The following is an 18,254-nucleotide window of genomic DNA, read 5'->3' as shown; positions in this document are numbered from 1 at the left end:
ATTATTTTAAAAGGTCTTATCAATTTTGTTCAATAAAGATGTTTTTTTAATTTGATATATATAGAAACACAATTATTTTGCTGGCTTAGCGCGATTGTGCATTGTTTAGCAAATCCTAAACCTTTATAACATATTGTACCATATTTAATTTTTACTCTTACATCGGAAAACACTTTCTCAGCTGAGTGTCTCATCTCTCCACCCTCTGTTTACACTGACTGACCCGATTTCACACTCCACCGCGGTTTGCTGTGAGCCTCACGATCTCTTTCACTTAGTCAGCGGTGAGTTGTGAACTTAAATGAATTCCACAAATCATCTATTATTAAAACGGGGTGTTTTGGAGTGACGTCAGAGATAGCTTGATATATTGTATGACCCGCGAAGTGACGTCTTGCAATAGACTTCGCCAGTAAATCAATTATTGATGCTTTAATTTCATTGTGTATAACTTAAGCGGCCAAAGGTAAGAGACAGAGAAACTTGATGTGTACTAATTGGCCTTAAAATTCCTGTTCGAAGTGCTGACAGGTGTTTACCTCGGCTCCAGTGTCTGTCTGACTGCATGTCCCTGAGCTTTGGGATATTGAAGTCCGCTATCTCAATGCGGTGACAATAACGTGTAAAATTTACTGAACTTTGCTTAGTCCGCACTTATTGAAATAGACTGTCTCAAATGTGGGGAAAAAAGTCACTGATTTTTCAGACTTTGTCTCTCCACCCAACTGTTACAACAAAAAAAAGCAACTGGAAACGAAAAGAAAATGAGCGATAGCCAGAAGGTTATCTTCGAGTTTTGAAACAAATTTAGCCAATAGTAAAATTAAATTCGGTCTTAACCTTCTTTAATTCTAATTGATAAAATTAAAGATGTCCCACACAATATTAATTATTATTCTCGCCCAGAAAAAGTCTCGCTTTCAGTTTAGAAGTAATCTTATACAATAATCGAACAACCCATTTCTTGGAAGATCCCGCCAGTGAACCGAGAGCTTCATACCATTAATATTGAGCTACATCTAAATCAGCACCGGGGATATAAGTAGAATGTTACAGCACATAACACGGCCTACCAACTTAATTGTACAGATTTTTCACATTGAAGGACAAATGGCCAGGCACCAACTAATCACTGTTATATATATTGTGTGGGCGCCCAGGTAAATCGGCATTAAATGTGCCCTGGCGCCCAGTTAGAAATTGGCTACACATCCGGTTTCAATGATCCTTCAAAAGTGGTACTTTCGGTTGAGTTTTGGAACAATTGTAGCTTGTTTCTGCGGGTGAAGTTCGTGTGAGTCAGGAGGCCAAGTATACTGTCACTGCATATTTTCACTTTTAAATCAATCTGTTGTTATAAGTGCTTTATATTCCACTGTCCTGGCGTCCTGCGGTCACTTATTTTGCACGTGTCCCTGCCGACTTCATTGGAGAAAAAGATTCGACTGCACCTCTAAAACATGGCGTTACCTGTGACGTCTCTTTATCAGGAATTATTGCCGGGAGTCTTGACGTCCTGGGACAGTTTGTACCTGTGTCAGTTGTTTCCCTCTGACTCCACCATGTGTCTCTTCCTGATACCTGCCCCTCCCTTGAGATTCTGTGCTGTTTTGATGAGGGTTTTTTCCCCCTTGTAGCAAACAACATCGTACTTTAAAAAAAACAGATAATGCAATTAAGCAATTAAATGTAAAGGTGGATTGGCTAGATTTAAGAGATGATAGAACCAACACCCCTACTTATTTGTGCTTTCTTTCCCTGTATTAATCATTGACCTGTTGTGAACTCGCCTCCCTGTCTGTACGGTTATATAAAAACCAAGTTCCCACCCCCTTAAAAAAAAGAACACCGATTCTCCATCGGTTTTAATTCACCGTGCGATTGATGGGAATGTCCTCCACGCATACAGTATTTTCCTCCTCCGAAGGCGGCATTGTCATGAATGGGGTGCCTGCAATTGCATTCGATGTTCTCGTTAAAGCTACACACCATTTAAACTCACGGCCTGAGTACAAAAGCCCTGTTAGTTCTCATGGTAATTGATCAGTTTACTGTGGCAAAGTAAAGGCGATATACTTAATCAGAAGATATCCTCATGATGGCGGTAAATGACATTGTCTAATTTCCCCCTAATCACTGTTGATGCCGCTTGGTTACATTTGAACAGCTTCCCAGTTTAATTCGGCGGATTCCTTCAAATCTGGAGCAGATGTTTTTTTTTGCAAATCCTTCTATTAAATATTTGAATTTCAGAATTAAACGGAAAGTGCTTCTTTATCCAGCTGCCTGAATTATATAAATCCAGCGCAATCAAGCGTGGAGGGTCCAAACTGAATAATATGCTTACTTAACCAGAAAGGAGCCGCTCGAAATGTTAATGACCCTCCGTCACACTTTGTTCTTAAGGTGCACCACTTGAATTTCCAATCCCCAGAAATACCAGACGAGTTCCACCAGCCAAATCTCCTAATGACATTTAAATTCAGTACAAAAGGTCTGATTTCATTAACCATTATTTGGTTACTGAATCGAGATCCCTGGGCAATTCTAGGATGCATTCCGTTGTAAATTTAATGCCCTTTCAGCGCGGCCTTGGAATACACATTTTTAAATGTTTCCAAATATCTCGTCTCACAGTAGGGATGAGGCGCAAATCATTGCAATTTCAGCAGCGTTAATAAACCGGTTGTAAAATGCAAAAGGTTACCGGTGAACCGAAAACGTGCAGTTGAAGAAGAATATAAGTTAGGATTGTGGAGCAAGTCCGAATACCCCTCCACAGCCCGCACAAAGCTTCAATTGTAAAGAGACTTCCCGAAAGCTGTCGAAATGTAGACTTGTTGGAATTATAATATTTATTAAACGCTAACCAATTAAAAATATCTTACTTTTTTAATCCACAAAGACATATCCTGGCAACACTTGCATTCAGACTCCACAAGATTCCAAACACGAGAATCGAAACGAAATCTATACATTAAAAATCAAGCGCTAATTTAAACTGATATTTCCTTATACAAAATGTATTTTACTCATAAATATTCACAGTTATTTTCTTCTGTTCGATATTTAATACATGAGTTATTTACAAGTCGCGGAGCCCCCAATACTTCCCCTCTCCACCCACAACTGACCTGCCCAGTCTCTGATCTGAATATATTACTATACACCTATCTTGGTATAAAAGTGTTCCACCAACCAGAGTGCCTGTTGTTGGAGATCAAATGCGCTCTGTCCTTATGAGTAGAGCCATGAGAATTAGTGCTGGAGCTTCTAACAGATCTTCCCATAACTTATATAGACTATAAAAATATATACATCTCTGAAAATGTACAGAGAGAGTGGTGTAGAGAGAGTGAGAGAGAGAGAGTTTAGTGCTAAATTCTGTGAGATCAGGAATATATAGTCCGCCGTCTCTTAGGAGCTCTCGTTTTCACTTGTATGGACGTGCAATGTAGTGGGTTTGTGTTTCTTTAGTAACTGGGAAATCTTTTCGTCGTCGGAATTGGGATCCAGGGGCTTGTTGTAATCATCATCGTCTTCATCATTCTCCGAGGCGCCTTTTAATCTCTCTGTCTCCGAGTCCTGCTTTTTCTTGGCTGTAGCCATTTCTGCCGCGTGTTTCTTCCTCCATTTCGTCCGTCTGTTCTGAAACCAGACCTGAACGGAAAAGAAGGCCAGTCCCAGGTTGTCAGCAATTAAAGGAATGCAGGGTGGGTTTGTAAGTACAAAACGTTAAAAAAAAATCACCCACCATTATTCGCTTTCACGCTTCGCCCATTGAAAACTACGAGCAGTGAAAGCAGACACCTCCGAGTAGCACAACCCCTGTCAGAAATATTTACCACTTTCGTTTTAGTTCTAAGATTAAGGTCGGCAATTTTGACATCCGCAGCGAATGACGAAAGCTGTATTTACTCGGGTGTGATTTGAGAAACGAGAAACAGAAGCCCGGTGAAGCAGCATCTTCCTGCTTTTCAGACTATCCCAGGTCGCATAGTTTTCCCGAGTTACACTGTCACTTATGTGTTGCTAAGCACGCAAACCCCTTTCGCATAAGCGCCAATGTCACAGTATTAACCCACCACGCACTTTGCAGTGTTACTGTACATTAAAATATGATATCCTCAGTAATTGTATTCATGCGTGTTTTAGAATATTACTCGTCCTCAATTCTCAGCCTGTCTGGAAGAATTATGTGCCACAGACCCTGTCCACATATGTTGTTAGCGGAGAGGAAAATTAAACACCGTAACTGTTTAATCTTAACTCACTTTATACGCCTTGAATATTAATTTATATCCCAGCAATAAAGCGCACAGAGGAATGTGTCATTTATTTAACAAGAGATGGATTAGAATTTGTAACATCATAAATGCACGGTCGTTTCCCTCCGTTTTCGTAAGGCAAATATTTAGTTATGCTGTCGCTAACTTCAGTTTAATTGTTGGTGTGATGGAAATTCTTTCTAAAAAAAAGTGGCAATCTTGGGGAGTAAAATATAGGGAGAAACAATTCCGACACAAGTTCCCAACGAGATTAACTCGGATGATAACAGTCGCATATTTACAGAACAGGTTTTGCTGTCGAATGCGGCGAGTATGAAAAAGCAACGAAATAATTTGCCACACTCGGCGAATAAAACGCTGCACATTCGAGGAACAACAGGCAAGATGATATACCTAAACTGCGCGAAAGTGACAGCGTATAGCACATGCTGGTTTTGCTATAATTTAAAAGCACAATTTGTTTTCGAACAATAGATACCAAATGACTGTAGTAAATAAAAACATTCTGATGAATGACCAGTTCAAATCTGAAAAAGAATGTCTGCATCATCTCGTTTATCAGAATGTAATGAGTTCTTAAATAGTTTAATTTTAATTTCCATATTTTAAGTGTATATTTTCCTAATCTCTTGGAGTATGGACACGTTTTGTGAATCTAATTCATTTCGCATTAAAAGAGGATATGTTTCCCATTTGGCGTGTCAGTTCTCGGAAATTTCTTAAACTTCACTGCATTTTAAACCGGTGCAGAACCAATTGTCAGGACAATCTTACCTTGACTTGACTCTCCGTCATCCCGAGTGAATACGCCAGTCTCGCCCTTTCAGGCCCTGCTAAATATTTAGTTTGTTCAAAAGTTTTTTCCAATGCAAAAATTTGTTGTCCCGAGAACGTAGGCCTGGTGTGTTTCCTCTTTCCGTCTTTGTCAATCAGCATGGCACCCTGATCTGAAAATAGATAGCACTGGAAATGTTAAAGAAACCAATAACATTTACTCGCTAGATATCGGTAAAATGCACTGAGAATGATCACAGCCACACCATGCAAATTGAAATAAATTGACATCGGGTAGCATATGATATATCTACATATGTAATAATTCCATAATAGAAACGCGAACAATTTTTCTGTTTTTCTAAAAAAAAACTAGACTAAACGGCATCTCTTTAGGTACAACAATCTTTAAAAAGGACTTTTTTCAGACTATCAAATAGCTTGACAGCATATTCCTAGGCAGTTTTAATTTGACAACGCGTTGACTCTATGTTTAGCGGCAGATTTTATCTAATCTCGAAACTAATTCGCCCCCAGAACGTGTCTGTTAAAATAACACAAAGATGTTGGATTATAACGCTTGATTTGAAATGGGAAATTCATTTACAAAACTTCGATGCTTGAAATAGTCACGGGTGTGAACTGAATGAAAGTAAAACGAAATAATTCGCCAAGTTGTGCAATAATAGTAATAGGTGACTGGATAAAGAGGGGGGAACTGAGAGTTTATACTTACGGGGTGAACAGCCCAGCCTGGCTTCCCTCCACGGCGGACTCTGCATGACTCCGGGCCAGAAGATAGGAGTCCTCCCCGGCAACTCAGCCAGCGGCTTGGGGTAACGGGCCACAGCTGCCGCCGCCGCCGCTGCCGCCGCCGCCGCCGCCGGGCTGAAGTACATACCCGGTGGCGGCGGACTCAGGCTGGTGTTAAATCGCGGGATTCCCGAAAGCAAAGTCGAAGCGACCCCTCCTCCTCCTGCACCACCACCTCCTCCGCCGCCGCCGCCTCCTCCGCCTCCGCCTCCCCCGCCCGGCAGCATCAGCGGACGGTTCAGGATGTCGTTGATGCCGTGGGGAGTGGCGGAGGACAGCTGCTGTGTCATGAAACCGGGCAAGCTGGACGTGCACTTGAGCCCCGTCGCCGCCGCCGCCGCCGCCGCGGTGGTCGCTGCACTGATGATACCTGGCGGGCTAGGGGACGATGAAGTGGATGATGCCCCGGCCCCCGTCCCGGCTCCGGGCTGCATGGAGTAAGGGTACAAGGGGTTCTTCATCTCGGTCATTGAATGCAGGGCCGCTAACGGCGGACTGCTCAGCACGAACGCGCTCTGCCGGCTCCCGTCCATCTGTCCGACCGCTATCATCACCGAAAAGTGGGTCTGTTTCAGTCTCAACTCTCACAAGAAAGGGGACAGGCAAGAGAGGAGGGGGGGGGGGGGGTGGGAGAGCAAAAACAGCAGCTTGCTTCACTTCTATTCCGATCAGTCCCTCAGAAACAAAATATCCAGATTTTTTTCCCTCTGATGCTTTTTTTACTTGGGGCAAATATTTGTGTGTTGTTCCAAAAATAAAAGGTAAACAGAATAATTAAAACAACCGATGGTGTTGGGTTGTTTCTTGCTCTGAGGATTTCTGAGACATTATTTTGGATTTTTTTGTTTCAAAACGACGGGCTAAAGACTTATTGAGCTGTCGCCTTCCCGCCCCAGCTTGAGGCAATAAAACCCTCTCATCACTTCAAGCGCTTTCTAGCCGCACTGTCTGGAGAGAAAGTACAAAAAAACTTTCCGGCTGTCAATCAAAGTGGATGGGGGCGAAGCAAGACAGGCTTCGGGCGATTGGACCCAACCGTCGTGACGCAATGCACACTTGACCAGTCGCCCTCTCCTCATTGGCCGAGGGACAAAGCCCGCCCTTGCATATATTTGCATATTCAAGGCAACCACAAGGGAGGGGGGGAAAGGGTTTAAAACTACAATGGCATATAAGAGAGGGCTAAAGTCCAAGGGAGCCTTTATTTAGACCTTGGAAAAAAACATCTGTCGGCGAGTTGGTTTTGTTAAACTAATCTAAGGATCGGATTTTTTTTAAAGAATTACATTGACCTGAAATATCCCGTTAAAAGCCAACTTGCGTTAAGATGTTAATTGGGTAACATACGCTTTCCAGGGAATGTATAAATTAAATTATTTTTAATTAAACAAAAGGTAAATGCGGCAACGGCACATTGGCGACAGATGCCGAACGCGTGTCATGGTCCAACCATTCACTGGTAAATGCTTCTGATAAGGTCAAGTAATCTGTGAAGTTTATTTTAACATAATTATTGGACACAACACAACTGCTTTGAATTAACACTTGGTTTCTTTAATATTATAAATCTTACGTTTTATTTACGTGTTGTAAACTTGAACTGATTTTTCGGAAATAAAAATAAATCTGATACATAAAGTCCGACGTGAAGTAATGCAATGGTAATATATGCTTGGGCTGTCCCCCCCCCCTCACGCCCCCCCCCCCCACAAACCCCGTTTAGTCAGAATCAGTCATTTATGGAGAATTATCAATACTCGATATTTCTTCTTTGTGCCCAGAACGACAGCGATGAAATCGCCTTTCTACCCGTTACCGTTAGCGATGGAGAGTTGATGCTTTCAGAAAAAAGGCAGAGTAAATACTGCAGTGATTAACTGCTCTGCGTACCGTGTAAAACCTATGTCGATATTATAATTATTCGCTAGATAAAAGAGCAAAAATTGTGAAAATGAACTGAATATATTTAGAAAGGCAACCCACTCCCCCAACTCGCCCGAGAAACATCACCAGTTCCAGTACAGGAGATCATTTATCGATTCTTTGAGATCGTTTGTTTTATCAATGACAATAGAATTGGTAAAGGATAAATCAGTATTTCTACTTGGTTAAGCAGAACAAACGCTATATACAGATAGACCCAGAGATTCCAAATGAAAAATATACCACATAACTTTTGAAACAGTGTGATTACTTTTCACCGCCTTTTACACATTTTAACTACTACTGGCTATGTATATTTTTACTGGAAATTGGCATCAGTGAAATCCCATTCAACGGACAATTAATAAATTCTATTATGCATACAATATGTTTTCTGTTAAGCCAATTAATACGTTGGCAGAAAATGCACTTAAGTAAATGCACTTGAGTGGAGTTCTTGTACTTTATTTGCCTAAAACTACATTCAATAAATGTTTGCGCGTGTCAAAGGGATTTGTCCAGATACCAGTTCCCTTTCGTAAGATTCTGATTTGATTGGCAAATTTGGGGAGGGGGGTGTGAATACGATTGGCAGCTCCTATCTATGGAAGGCATTTTAATGTTGAGTTGCATAATGTTTTGGTTAAACAATGTCCTTTAAAACGAACGACGCAAAGAAGGAGAATATAGTCCATGCTCATCATAGCATGCCTATCCATCAGTCTATTATTTTATATACTTTTATTTCATAGGTATACGCACAATGGGTAAGTTGCTGACAGACGGATTATTATAGATGACTGGTGCTTCATACATTATACATGTACCCAAGCTTAAACCAAACTAATTTTGCTACTGAAGCATTTAAATATATATTTTCGGAATAATATTTTGGCTATTATAAATACAGATTTAATTGAGTCCGATAACAAAATGATGGAATCCTATTATGTTTGCATTTTCCTTGAGAGTGTTTGACTCATATGCTTAATATGGAGATATGATTTGAAACGAAGTCTTTCACTGCTCAACTTGTTCTATACCCACCGGAGATTTTGGATCGGGTCTCGGAGACTACAGTCAACTGGACTGTGGCCGGTGGTCCCATCCTGGATAGTATCACAGTTCTCAGTTCCACACAGCAGAGACGTGCTTTCAATAAAGTAAAACCTTCATCAATATCGAAATAACTAAAAATCTGAAAAGCAGAAGCCCATCACATTTGGGTTGTAACCCTTCAGCAGAAGAGGGCTTTACTCAAAAAAAAGCGTCTTTAAATGAGGGGTGTGGAGTCATATAAACTGCAAAACTGCCACATACTACAGCACTTCCGTATGCAACTAATAAACCTGTTATTAATAAATGACTGTTGGCTTTGGGAAACATTTGGCATATCTGTAATATGTCAGAAAGAAATATATGATGTACTAAAAGTGGAGCTTTTTATGGACAATCGGGAAAGAGTAAGCATACAAGTAGCACTGGCGGGTACGTTTCAACTGGTTTACTTTTATGTGTAGGATTTTTGTAGGTCAGATTGGTACTGAACGCCACTTGGACCCACTTCTCTGGAACAGCGGCGCTGAGTCGCTCAGATCGCGACACCTGGCGGAGGAGGCCGGCAACGCAGCCTGGGATCGCCTCATACTCAGAGTTCGGGGTCTTTGGACACCGTAAATCACCGCGTCCGTGCAAGATCCTGGAGGAACGAATAATGACATAAGTATGTTTTTTTTACAATAATTTGAAAATCTAGAGAGGCTGACTTCTTTTGACTCGGTTTGGATTGAGAAATACCTCTGTATTTGATAGAAATTGCAGATTGAGTATTTCACCGGCTTTGGGGCTTTTTCCAAATTAACCACTGATATACCAAACGCCTCACTTTCGCTGAAACAATTTAATATTTGTTTCCTTATCAGTTTAAAATACCGTGTTAGTTTGCATCCACTTATTGTGGGGAACTCTTTACAGCAGCGAATTTTCGTCAAGTTTTGTCTCATTGCTGTACCGGCTCGCGGATTGTGGTTGCATTGAAGACGAAGTCAGTGAAAAGTTGTTGTTTGCACCGAGCAGGATAACGTGGCACACAACAAAACAGAAAACCAATAACATCACACCTCCCAATATTTAGCAAAAAGACTCGTTTGTTTCTGTGGGGGACGCAGACTCATTGCATTCGGAGGCGAGTTTGCGGACTGGTTATTCAAAGAGGTGTGTTCCCATTAATGACTACTTAATTATTAACCGCAATAATCTGTTATTCACTGCTTGGAAAAGTGAACAGCCTTTAGTTTTCCTACTGGAGTCAATAAGGTCAGATCGGTCTGACGAGGAGTCCATTGCACACTGTGACCAGGGAACTAATCTGGAATGCGGATCGCTTAATCGATGCGGCGCCACGAAAATACCAAGAGATTCAGTCGCAACAAAATAAAGCAACTGTGCTAAAGGTGCGAACGACAGCGAGACAGGCAGCAAGTTAACGGATTTGAAAATACGATGAAGTCCTTATTTAGCCTTAAGAAATCTTTTTTAATCTTTTCCAGACAGCGGCGCGACTACAAAAGCGCAGAGACAGCTAATTATTTAACCTCTTGCATTTGTTTTATGTTTGCATTAACGTTGCCTAACATCCAGAGAGAGTCGCTACAAGTGAGCACAATATTTTTTCAAATATTTCATGACGGGGTAATCTACCCAACGGGTTCAATAAATGAACATCTAAATATTTTGTATGCCGAAAATGATGTTGCTTTAAAGGATTCTAACCTCCACATTCGTTTTAGGGTACACTGAACCAGTAAGAAAAAAGTAATGATCCAAAATCTGTTTCCCCGACCTCCAGTTTGCACTTTATTGCCCACCACTGGAATTCAAGCATTGGGATTCACCCGGGTTAAGAGCCGCTCTTTTTATTATATTCAGTTGTTTGGTTGCATTGTCCAGGTTCCATTTTACCTTCCATTGGTCCCCGTAAATGAATATAAGCAGAACGGCCATTCATCTCGAAAGCGTATAACCTATCTCCTATACACAGGCATGCACAGTCCCCACCATTACAAGCGTGAATTAAGCAGTGCGTTTCCCTGGATCTGTTTACCCACTCCAGGATTCACCCTGTTGTACTATGTTCGACTTAATAATATTTGCGTTACTTTAGAAATCTCCCATCCAAAGTTCGGAGCTACTGTTATTTTAGGCTAATAAATCTTGACAACACATTTAGGAATATAATTACTATTATTCAGTTAGAATTACTTTGCGGGAAAGAGAGAGGGTGTAACCAGGAAATGTAACAGTATCAGTTTTGGTCTTAAAAATCCTAAACTGCGAATTGTGAATGGTCCCGTTCCGATTTGTCTTTCTCTTATATTATTTAACGACAGGGACTCTGATTTATGCTTGCCTTTGAAGTTATGCTGATTAATTTCCCCACACTGACAGTAATGTGGGGTTTATTTTATAATCTCCTGGAAGACAGTTTAAAACACGATTTATATATTAAAAAATAAGGCGATCGGGCAACATACCGCACGTATTTGACAACGTTGTTTATTATTAGGCAGTTCACCGAAACATACCCCGGGGAGTCCCATCTTGTTGAATGCAGGGCTGGCATGAATCTCTTAGGAAGGAAATTGATAAACATTGAACAATCGCGTAAAGAAGTTAGAAGGAGCTGAAATGGGGAAGTCAGAGATGCCATTTTTCAATATTGTATGCAACTGAAAATTAAATTAATTTCCTTGTCATGACACAAGTGTTGTTTGAAAGCGGGGTGATGCGGACCATTGCGACTAAAAGTGACCCAATAAATTGTTAGGTCTTCATGGAAACAATCTTCGAATCACGGCGAAATCAATCTTTTAATGAGCATTTAGCTGAGGGGTGTGTATATGTTAACCGCCTGTTAATTACTCCCTATCAGGTACCAGTAGCGGGTGACATTGGCAGGAGTTGCCTTAAAATGTCAGTCCGCAGACTTTATTGCACTCGCCACCTTCTGGAGCGATTGTCATACAGACAATAACAACTTGTGGAGTTTAAACAATAACAACGGCTGATCAGTTTTCATACAGTATCAGTACGATTTTTTTAAAGAAACATACTGAAGGCTTTCTTCAACACACAGTGTCTCAAGACATAATAAGAAGGAGGAGATGGGGCGCATTCACCCGGGGTTTGATTTATCTCAGATCAAACCACGTAGCAACATTTATTTATTTTTAAGAAATATTTTCTCTCTAGGCATTTCAGTGGAGAACAAAAACGGATTATAAAGTCAATCCGGAACGCGTTTCATTGTGCACATGTTATTATCTACTTGTAGAAAACGTCCACGTCAAAGGATGTTACAAAGCATAGTGTCTGAATTAGTATCTCGATATCTAACAGAATCAGTCTACACTAAAATAGATCCTTTGGCGCAATTTCTCCCTTATGTGAAGTAAAGATCGCATTGTCATCATAAAATGCAGAGAACATAAAATCACTCGAGTCTTACATAAAATGCAGTTTGTAAATCGATTGAGATTAATGGTGCGGTCTGCGGAACAGGGAACGCATTTCCTAATGGGAAAAATTAAATAAAACACAGAAGTGAAGCTGAAAGAAAGTCCGGAGTGGCGCATGCCCGTGGAAAACGTTGTAAAATTACCGAACTCAAATCAGCCGCTCTGTGGCATCTGATATGGTTCTGTTATTCGAGATAAATCAAACGTGACATTCGCTGTTTCAAAAGCATTAGCAAAATGTTTAATTGTGAATTAAGTACAGCGTTAGAAATAGCGAGCATAATGCAGTAAGTATCTTGGGTGATACCACAGAATAATGCATGCCCTCTGGAAATCTCAGAATCGCATTTTTATGTGTTTATTACGCTTTGCACCATTTCGGTCTAAGTTTTTTTTTGTTTAATTTCCACATTTCCTTCTGCTAACTATCTAAAACTCCCTGCCTGAATAATTCACTCTATCACAGCAATGTGGCGGCGTTTTCTTTTAACAAGTGGCGTGATATTTTTGATCTCTTGGTGATATGAATACAAGTCGTGTATCTATGTGTTTCATCACGGTTTGTTTTCATTTCGATGGGAGTAGGTATATTTTCAAGCAACCGCATAATGATTAAAGTTGGGTTAATGGTCAACTATAATGCATGTTATTTCTTGTCAAACAGCTGAAGTCTGAGCAAGACCTGGGCTTTTAGGAGAGGTGTTCCTGACTGCAGGTGGCGGCTCACTGGACACGGCTCCCGAACGTTCTCGGAGGATTTAATGTGAGACGTGGTGTTCCAAAAGGAAAGGAATCAAACCCACGGTCCAGCGGGGAGTGGGAAAAGTGAGCGTGTATCCACCTCGCCTGTAACCGTACAGTTAATTCATACACTGTCCTATAGCAGTCATTCTTGGTACTTTGCGAGATTGATTTTGCGTGTGCGTTGTGCCAGGGAGATGGGCAAGGTATCAAATAAACCTTCACCATTACTTTGAAAAAAAGTGTTCGGAGACGGATGGATTGTAAACTGGAGCAGTGGGTGCAGATTTGTGGAGGTAGACCAGCCTTTCTGCCCAATTCACGCGTTTTTTTTGGGGGGGGGGCGGGGTGAAATATTAGCGGCCATAGCTCTCACAGGGGTATAATCGAGCTGTATATTTCTGGGGTTGTGGCGGGTACACTGATCCCCAGAACTCCACGTTAGTCAGTTCAGAACCTCGCGTGTTAATTACTGAGGGCGGAGAACTACTGATGCCATGTGGGACAGTTGGATGTACTTTAGTAAATTAAAGGTAATAACATTATAATAATGAAGTATGTCGGGCGTTTCCTACCAGCGCCGTTTTTGTCGCCCTCAGAACCGATACTAACAGGGTTCCCAATAAGAAACGACAGGAGGCATCTCCAAGGTCAGTGCACCTTCTAAGAAGGTCTCCGCCAGTGGTTGACCTCACGGAGATGGTCATTTCTTGCAGGAATTCACTTGCACTTCAGTCAAATGGGCAAAAGGTTCGAGGTTCTAAACATGCAACAGCTAGTCCAGATATACGACCATCAAATTTAAACTGATAAACTAGTGCTGTACTGAGGGGGTTCCTGAAATTCAAATAAGACCTTGAACATGGGCCGCTGTTACTCTGGTTAGCGGACAGGCATTCAGCTACGCTACTTGAACTGAGAGCAGAGGAATTATCCTTAATACTTACCTCTCTCAACATTGCTAACACTGGTCACGTTACAGTTTGTGGGAGATTCCTGTGCCCAAAGTATCCGCCTCATTTCTGTAAGGTGCTTTGGGGATGTCCCGAAACGGAGATCGGAGGTGCTCTGTAAATGCAGTGTTTCTTTCTTATTCAATTTCCCAAATGTCTAATCTTTGGGAAATCTAGAGGCACCACTCCCTTCCTAAATTAGTTCAAGCCCAAACATTCCATCTTGCCTCTGCCAAGAAAAAATGGCTTTAATTTCGCATTTTTACTGTTATTGTAACAATTAATTGACATCAATTGGTATTTGCATCTTTTTTGCATCATAACTGAAATCTCCACGAGATATATATAATACATTTTCAATTCCTGTCAAGCAATTTATCTGGAGACAAATAAAAAGACCTTTTTTTTAAGCACCTCTGGCATCTCTTTCAGGACTTCCACTTTACACTTTACACCCAATGGCATGCTTTTGCTGTGAAACGGGAGAGCATCAGACAGAAACAGACGCTGACAAGGAGAGAGGGTGAGATTTTTGGTTTGCAAACTTAACATGGGCCTGAAAGATTTTAAGTGGGACTCAGATCAAAAAAGTTGGGGAACGTTTAATTATTTTTGTTTATTCAGGTTGATTTTAAGGGCTAATAATTAGATCAAATGAATTTGGAGCAAAAGCAATGAGGAAAGCACACAGCTTGGGATGAGCACCCACTATCATTTTGCTGACGATTTCACCCACTGCTCACAACAGCACAATTCCAGTCATCCGGGGTAACTGTCCAAAATTACAGCTTTGCAACAAGTCATTCTTTTATGTGTTCAAAAGTCTCTCTTATAGTTCCACTTTCTTTTTCAATGCTTTCTGTTGGTGTAATGTGTGCCTGGTGCACTAAAGCATGTGTTATCACTATGTTTTCTTGCTACACACATATTTCAGAATGGGCATTTAAAATAACTAAAATTTGAAACAAACTGTGTCTATGTGACTGATCAATGTGAAAAGTTCAAATTGGAAATGTACCTTTATCAGTAGTATCATTTGTGCAATCTAACAGTAACCTAAATTAAGTGCAAAAAGAGCAAATATAAACAGTGACCAAAGTTCTAATGTTTGTTGGCGACAATGTCCACAATAGCCATCTTGAGCTCCCAGTTGCATGCCATATCAACTCCCCTTCCCATTCCCTCACCGATCTATCTATCCTCAGCCTTCTCCACTGCCACACAAGCTATAAGAACAACACTTTGTATTCTGCATGGGTGGTCTACAACACAATGGTATGCACATTGAATTTTCTAGTTTCGGGTAACTGCATGCCTTTTGTTCCTTTCTATCTCCCTCTGATTAAACCAGATTCTCTCACCCCTCCCAACCCCTTTGTCCACATCCTCAATCCCCCAACCTCCTGTCAGCACTTTCATTCCCCTCTCCACCTGGCTCTATCTGTTCCCTTTTTTTTCTCTTATCTCTCTCTCTACCTATGACCTATCAGCCACCGTCTCCCAACTCTACCCCTCCACCTCCCCCACCCGGTTCCATCTGCCCATCACCCTCCGCCTCCTCAGCCTGGCTCCACCCATCACCTTCCAGCCCTTGCTTCATCCCTCCTTCTCAACTCTTGGTACTCTCTATCTCTCCTCTACACTTTCAGTGCCGACACAGGGTCTCGACCTGAAACGTAGACCATCCTTCGGCCTCCACAGATGCTGCCTAACCTGCTGAATTCCTCGAGCAGTTTTTTTACCCTCAAGATTACAGCATCTGCAATCTCTTGTGTCTTCATTTGTTGGAGGCTGCAACTTCACATCCTGCACTGCACTAACTTTAGTAACATTGTTCTTCAGGGTGTTGCTGATATTGGCAAGGCAATATTTATTGTCCATCCCTAGTTACACCAGCAGAAGGAAAGAGACAAAGCTTTTACTCGGTCTCAGGACATCACATGAGATTTTACAGTAAATGAAGCACATTGAACTGTTTGATTTGGAGATGGTATGTAATTTTGTGCATTACTAAGTCCTAAAAATAGCACATTCATTCTCGGTACTTCAAAGGTGATTAATGTTGATACTAAGCTGAAGAAACATTACGACAGGTGGCTAAATGCTTGAAGCATCTTGAAAGAAGTAGGAAAGGTGATGAGTCAAATAGATTTAGAGAGAAAATGCAGGTGACATATTTGCTGTTTATATAATGACCAGATAATTTATTTTAGCAATGTGTTTTAATGGGGCTATCTTGTCAAATGCCTATACTACTTGTATTTATATTGCCTGCCTCACTTTGAGTATCTCAATGTTGAGTTCTGGAATGAAAAGGGTTGCTAAGCAGACAATGAAAGGTTTAAAGGAGGTCAAGTTAAAATTAAAGGACCATCAGAGAAGTAGCTTCAAGAAAGCTTCTGAAAGAAGGCAGGCATCAACTGACTTTGAAGGGAGCTCCAAGAGTGGAGCAGAGGCACAATAGTTGAAAGTTTGGTCAACAGTGAGGGAGTGATAAAAACTAATCCAGAGTCATAGAATTAGGCAATTGGCACTGCCCACTGTGGGATAAATGTTTCAAATGGTAAATTATATAACATCCTTCTAATCCTTTTCTTGTGTCATCTGGCCTACCCGAGATAATATTCAATTAAGGTGAAGGAAATGATTATTAAGAAGAGTAGAGCAATTTCTGACAGACAACCACTGGTCAGAGTGGATTCTCTGTTCCAATAGCTGTTATCATTAAGTAAGTAGGAAAAAAAACTCAGTGGTAGACCAAAGAACTCAGTTCACCATTTAAAAGTCTTTTAGTATTCTTTCAGTAATTCTTAAAATAGAGAACATTTTATTGAACTGTAACCAAATATGATTAGAAGGTTCCTAATGCAAAATTTTCAAGATGCAATTACCTGGGAAAATAATCTGATCAATATCCTTAGAGAATCTAGTCTTTTATTCACATCTGATTAACTAAACCAAGCAAAGCTACTTTCATGTCAAATACTGTTCAAAAATTAGTTCACTATCTACAACAATGTTACAAATATGTATCTGAAATTAAGCAGAACAAAACCATTGACTTCTTTTGGCATTTAATGGAAAATAATATTTGTGATTATCATATCATATACTGTAAAATTCTTTCATTAGTTATTCACTACCTCTACATTAGTAAGGAATTTTAATACTAACACAACATTATATCTAATATATCGTATCTACTAATGCAAATTATAATCCTTCATTATTGTGACATTAAATTAAAAAACATGGATTTCTTTGAAGAGGTTCCCAATAGATAAACTGGAGCATGAGATTAGATGTTGAATGAGCTTATCAAGAATATGATTCTCATGCACCATTCCCTAAGCTGAGAAAATGGTTCTTTAGGTGAATGTTTACAGCTGACCTGTTCAATGTGCACCTATTTACTTCAGAAAGCTGGGCACTAGTGATCAGCACACCAAATCATGAAGCCTCCATTTTTCCATTGCATGTTCTCCTCAGATTTCAATAGTGCACCATGTTTACTTAAGGAGCTAGAAGCATATTAAATGTAAAAACTTTGACAGTGGTAAAATTATCAACACTGTTGGAGTTTTGAAATAAAATGAAACAGAAATACATACGATACATATGATATGTGCATCTTCATAGTAACATCTGCATCCTTTAAAAAGTCTACTTTCACCGGCATTTTTGTATTAAGATATGCCTAATGTATGTAAAATTATCTGACATGCATATCTGCATGGTTTCTAATTATATAACTGTACTTTTTGGCAGATCTCTGCTTATTATGGTGAATGTCTTTTGAATAGTGGAACCTTTTTTATGATATAGCTCCCAATTATAACTGAAGTATAAACAGAGCTTGCAATCCATGACATGGAGACCCAGGTCAATGTTTTAATACTCAAATATTGTTCTGTGTTTCTCAGATGAATCAGAGCATTCTACATGACATAGCTTGGAAAACCAACCATCATGTAACGTCCATTGGTCCATTTCTTCAAAGGAGCCAGTATTTAGACAAGAGTTGGATTATTTCAACTCAGAAAGATTGGCCAGGATCATTAATGTGAAAGAGAAAGAAGATGATCCCAGATACTCCAAAGCTTTTCTACAGGTCTTTCAAATAGCACAGAGAGCAAAGAGGGTGTGCTTTTCTCCACAAGTGGATGAAGAGACCTGAAGTCTCATTGGAGGTGACCTGGATAGAGATGGCTGAGGAAGTGAGCAGTAGATGTGTCAGTGATCTG

The 18,254-nt window shown here is 40.5% G+C and overlaps 1 protein-coding gene across 1 annotated transcript; it reads right to left on the bottom strand.

The window, feature by feature from the left end:
- Nucleotides 1–3,417: 3,417 nt before the first annotated feature.
- Nucleotides 3,418–6,427, bottom strand: nkx6.1 (NK6 homeobox 1). Its single transcript, XM_052009178.1, has 3 exons — nt 5,800–6,427; nt 5,064–5,236; nt 3,418–3,660 (listed from the first exon to the last, which is right to left on the bottom strand). Exons 1-3 carry the CDS (start codon nt 6,425–6,427, stop codon nt 3,418–3,420), a joined length of 1,044 nt encoding a protein of 347 aa, XP_051865138.1.
- Nucleotides 6,428–18,254: the final 11,827 nt, after the last annotated feature.

The sequence above is a fragment of the Pristis pectinata genome, chromosome 2 (genome assembly GCF_009764475.1).
Source record: "Pristis pectinata isolate sPriPec2 chromosome 2, sPriPec2.1.pri, whole genome shotgun sequence".
In the NCBI taxonomy this organism is placed as follows: domain Eukaryota; kingdom Metazoa; phylum Chordata; class Chondrichthyes; order Rhinopristiformes; family Pristidae; genus Pristis; species Pristis pectinata.
This window is presented reverse-complemented; position numbering and strand designations above follow the sequence as displayed.

What these genes read in the sequence shown, in the direction of transcription:
- nkx6.1 (XM_052009178.1), bottom strand. Translation starts at nt 6,427, where the DNA reads ATGATAGCGGTCGGACAGATGGACGGGAGCCGGCAGAGCGCGTTCGTG. An exon ending in CAGGCTGGGCTGTTCACCCC is followed by an intron (nt 5,237 to 5,799) that starts GTAAGTATAAAC and finishes ATCTATTTTCAG; the next exon opens with ATCAGGGTGCCATGCTGATT. An exon ending in TGACGGAGAGTCAAGTCAAG is followed by an intron (nt 3,661 to 5,063) that starts GTAAGATTGTCC and finishes TTTTCCGTTCAG; the next exon opens with GTCTGGTTTCAGAACAGACG.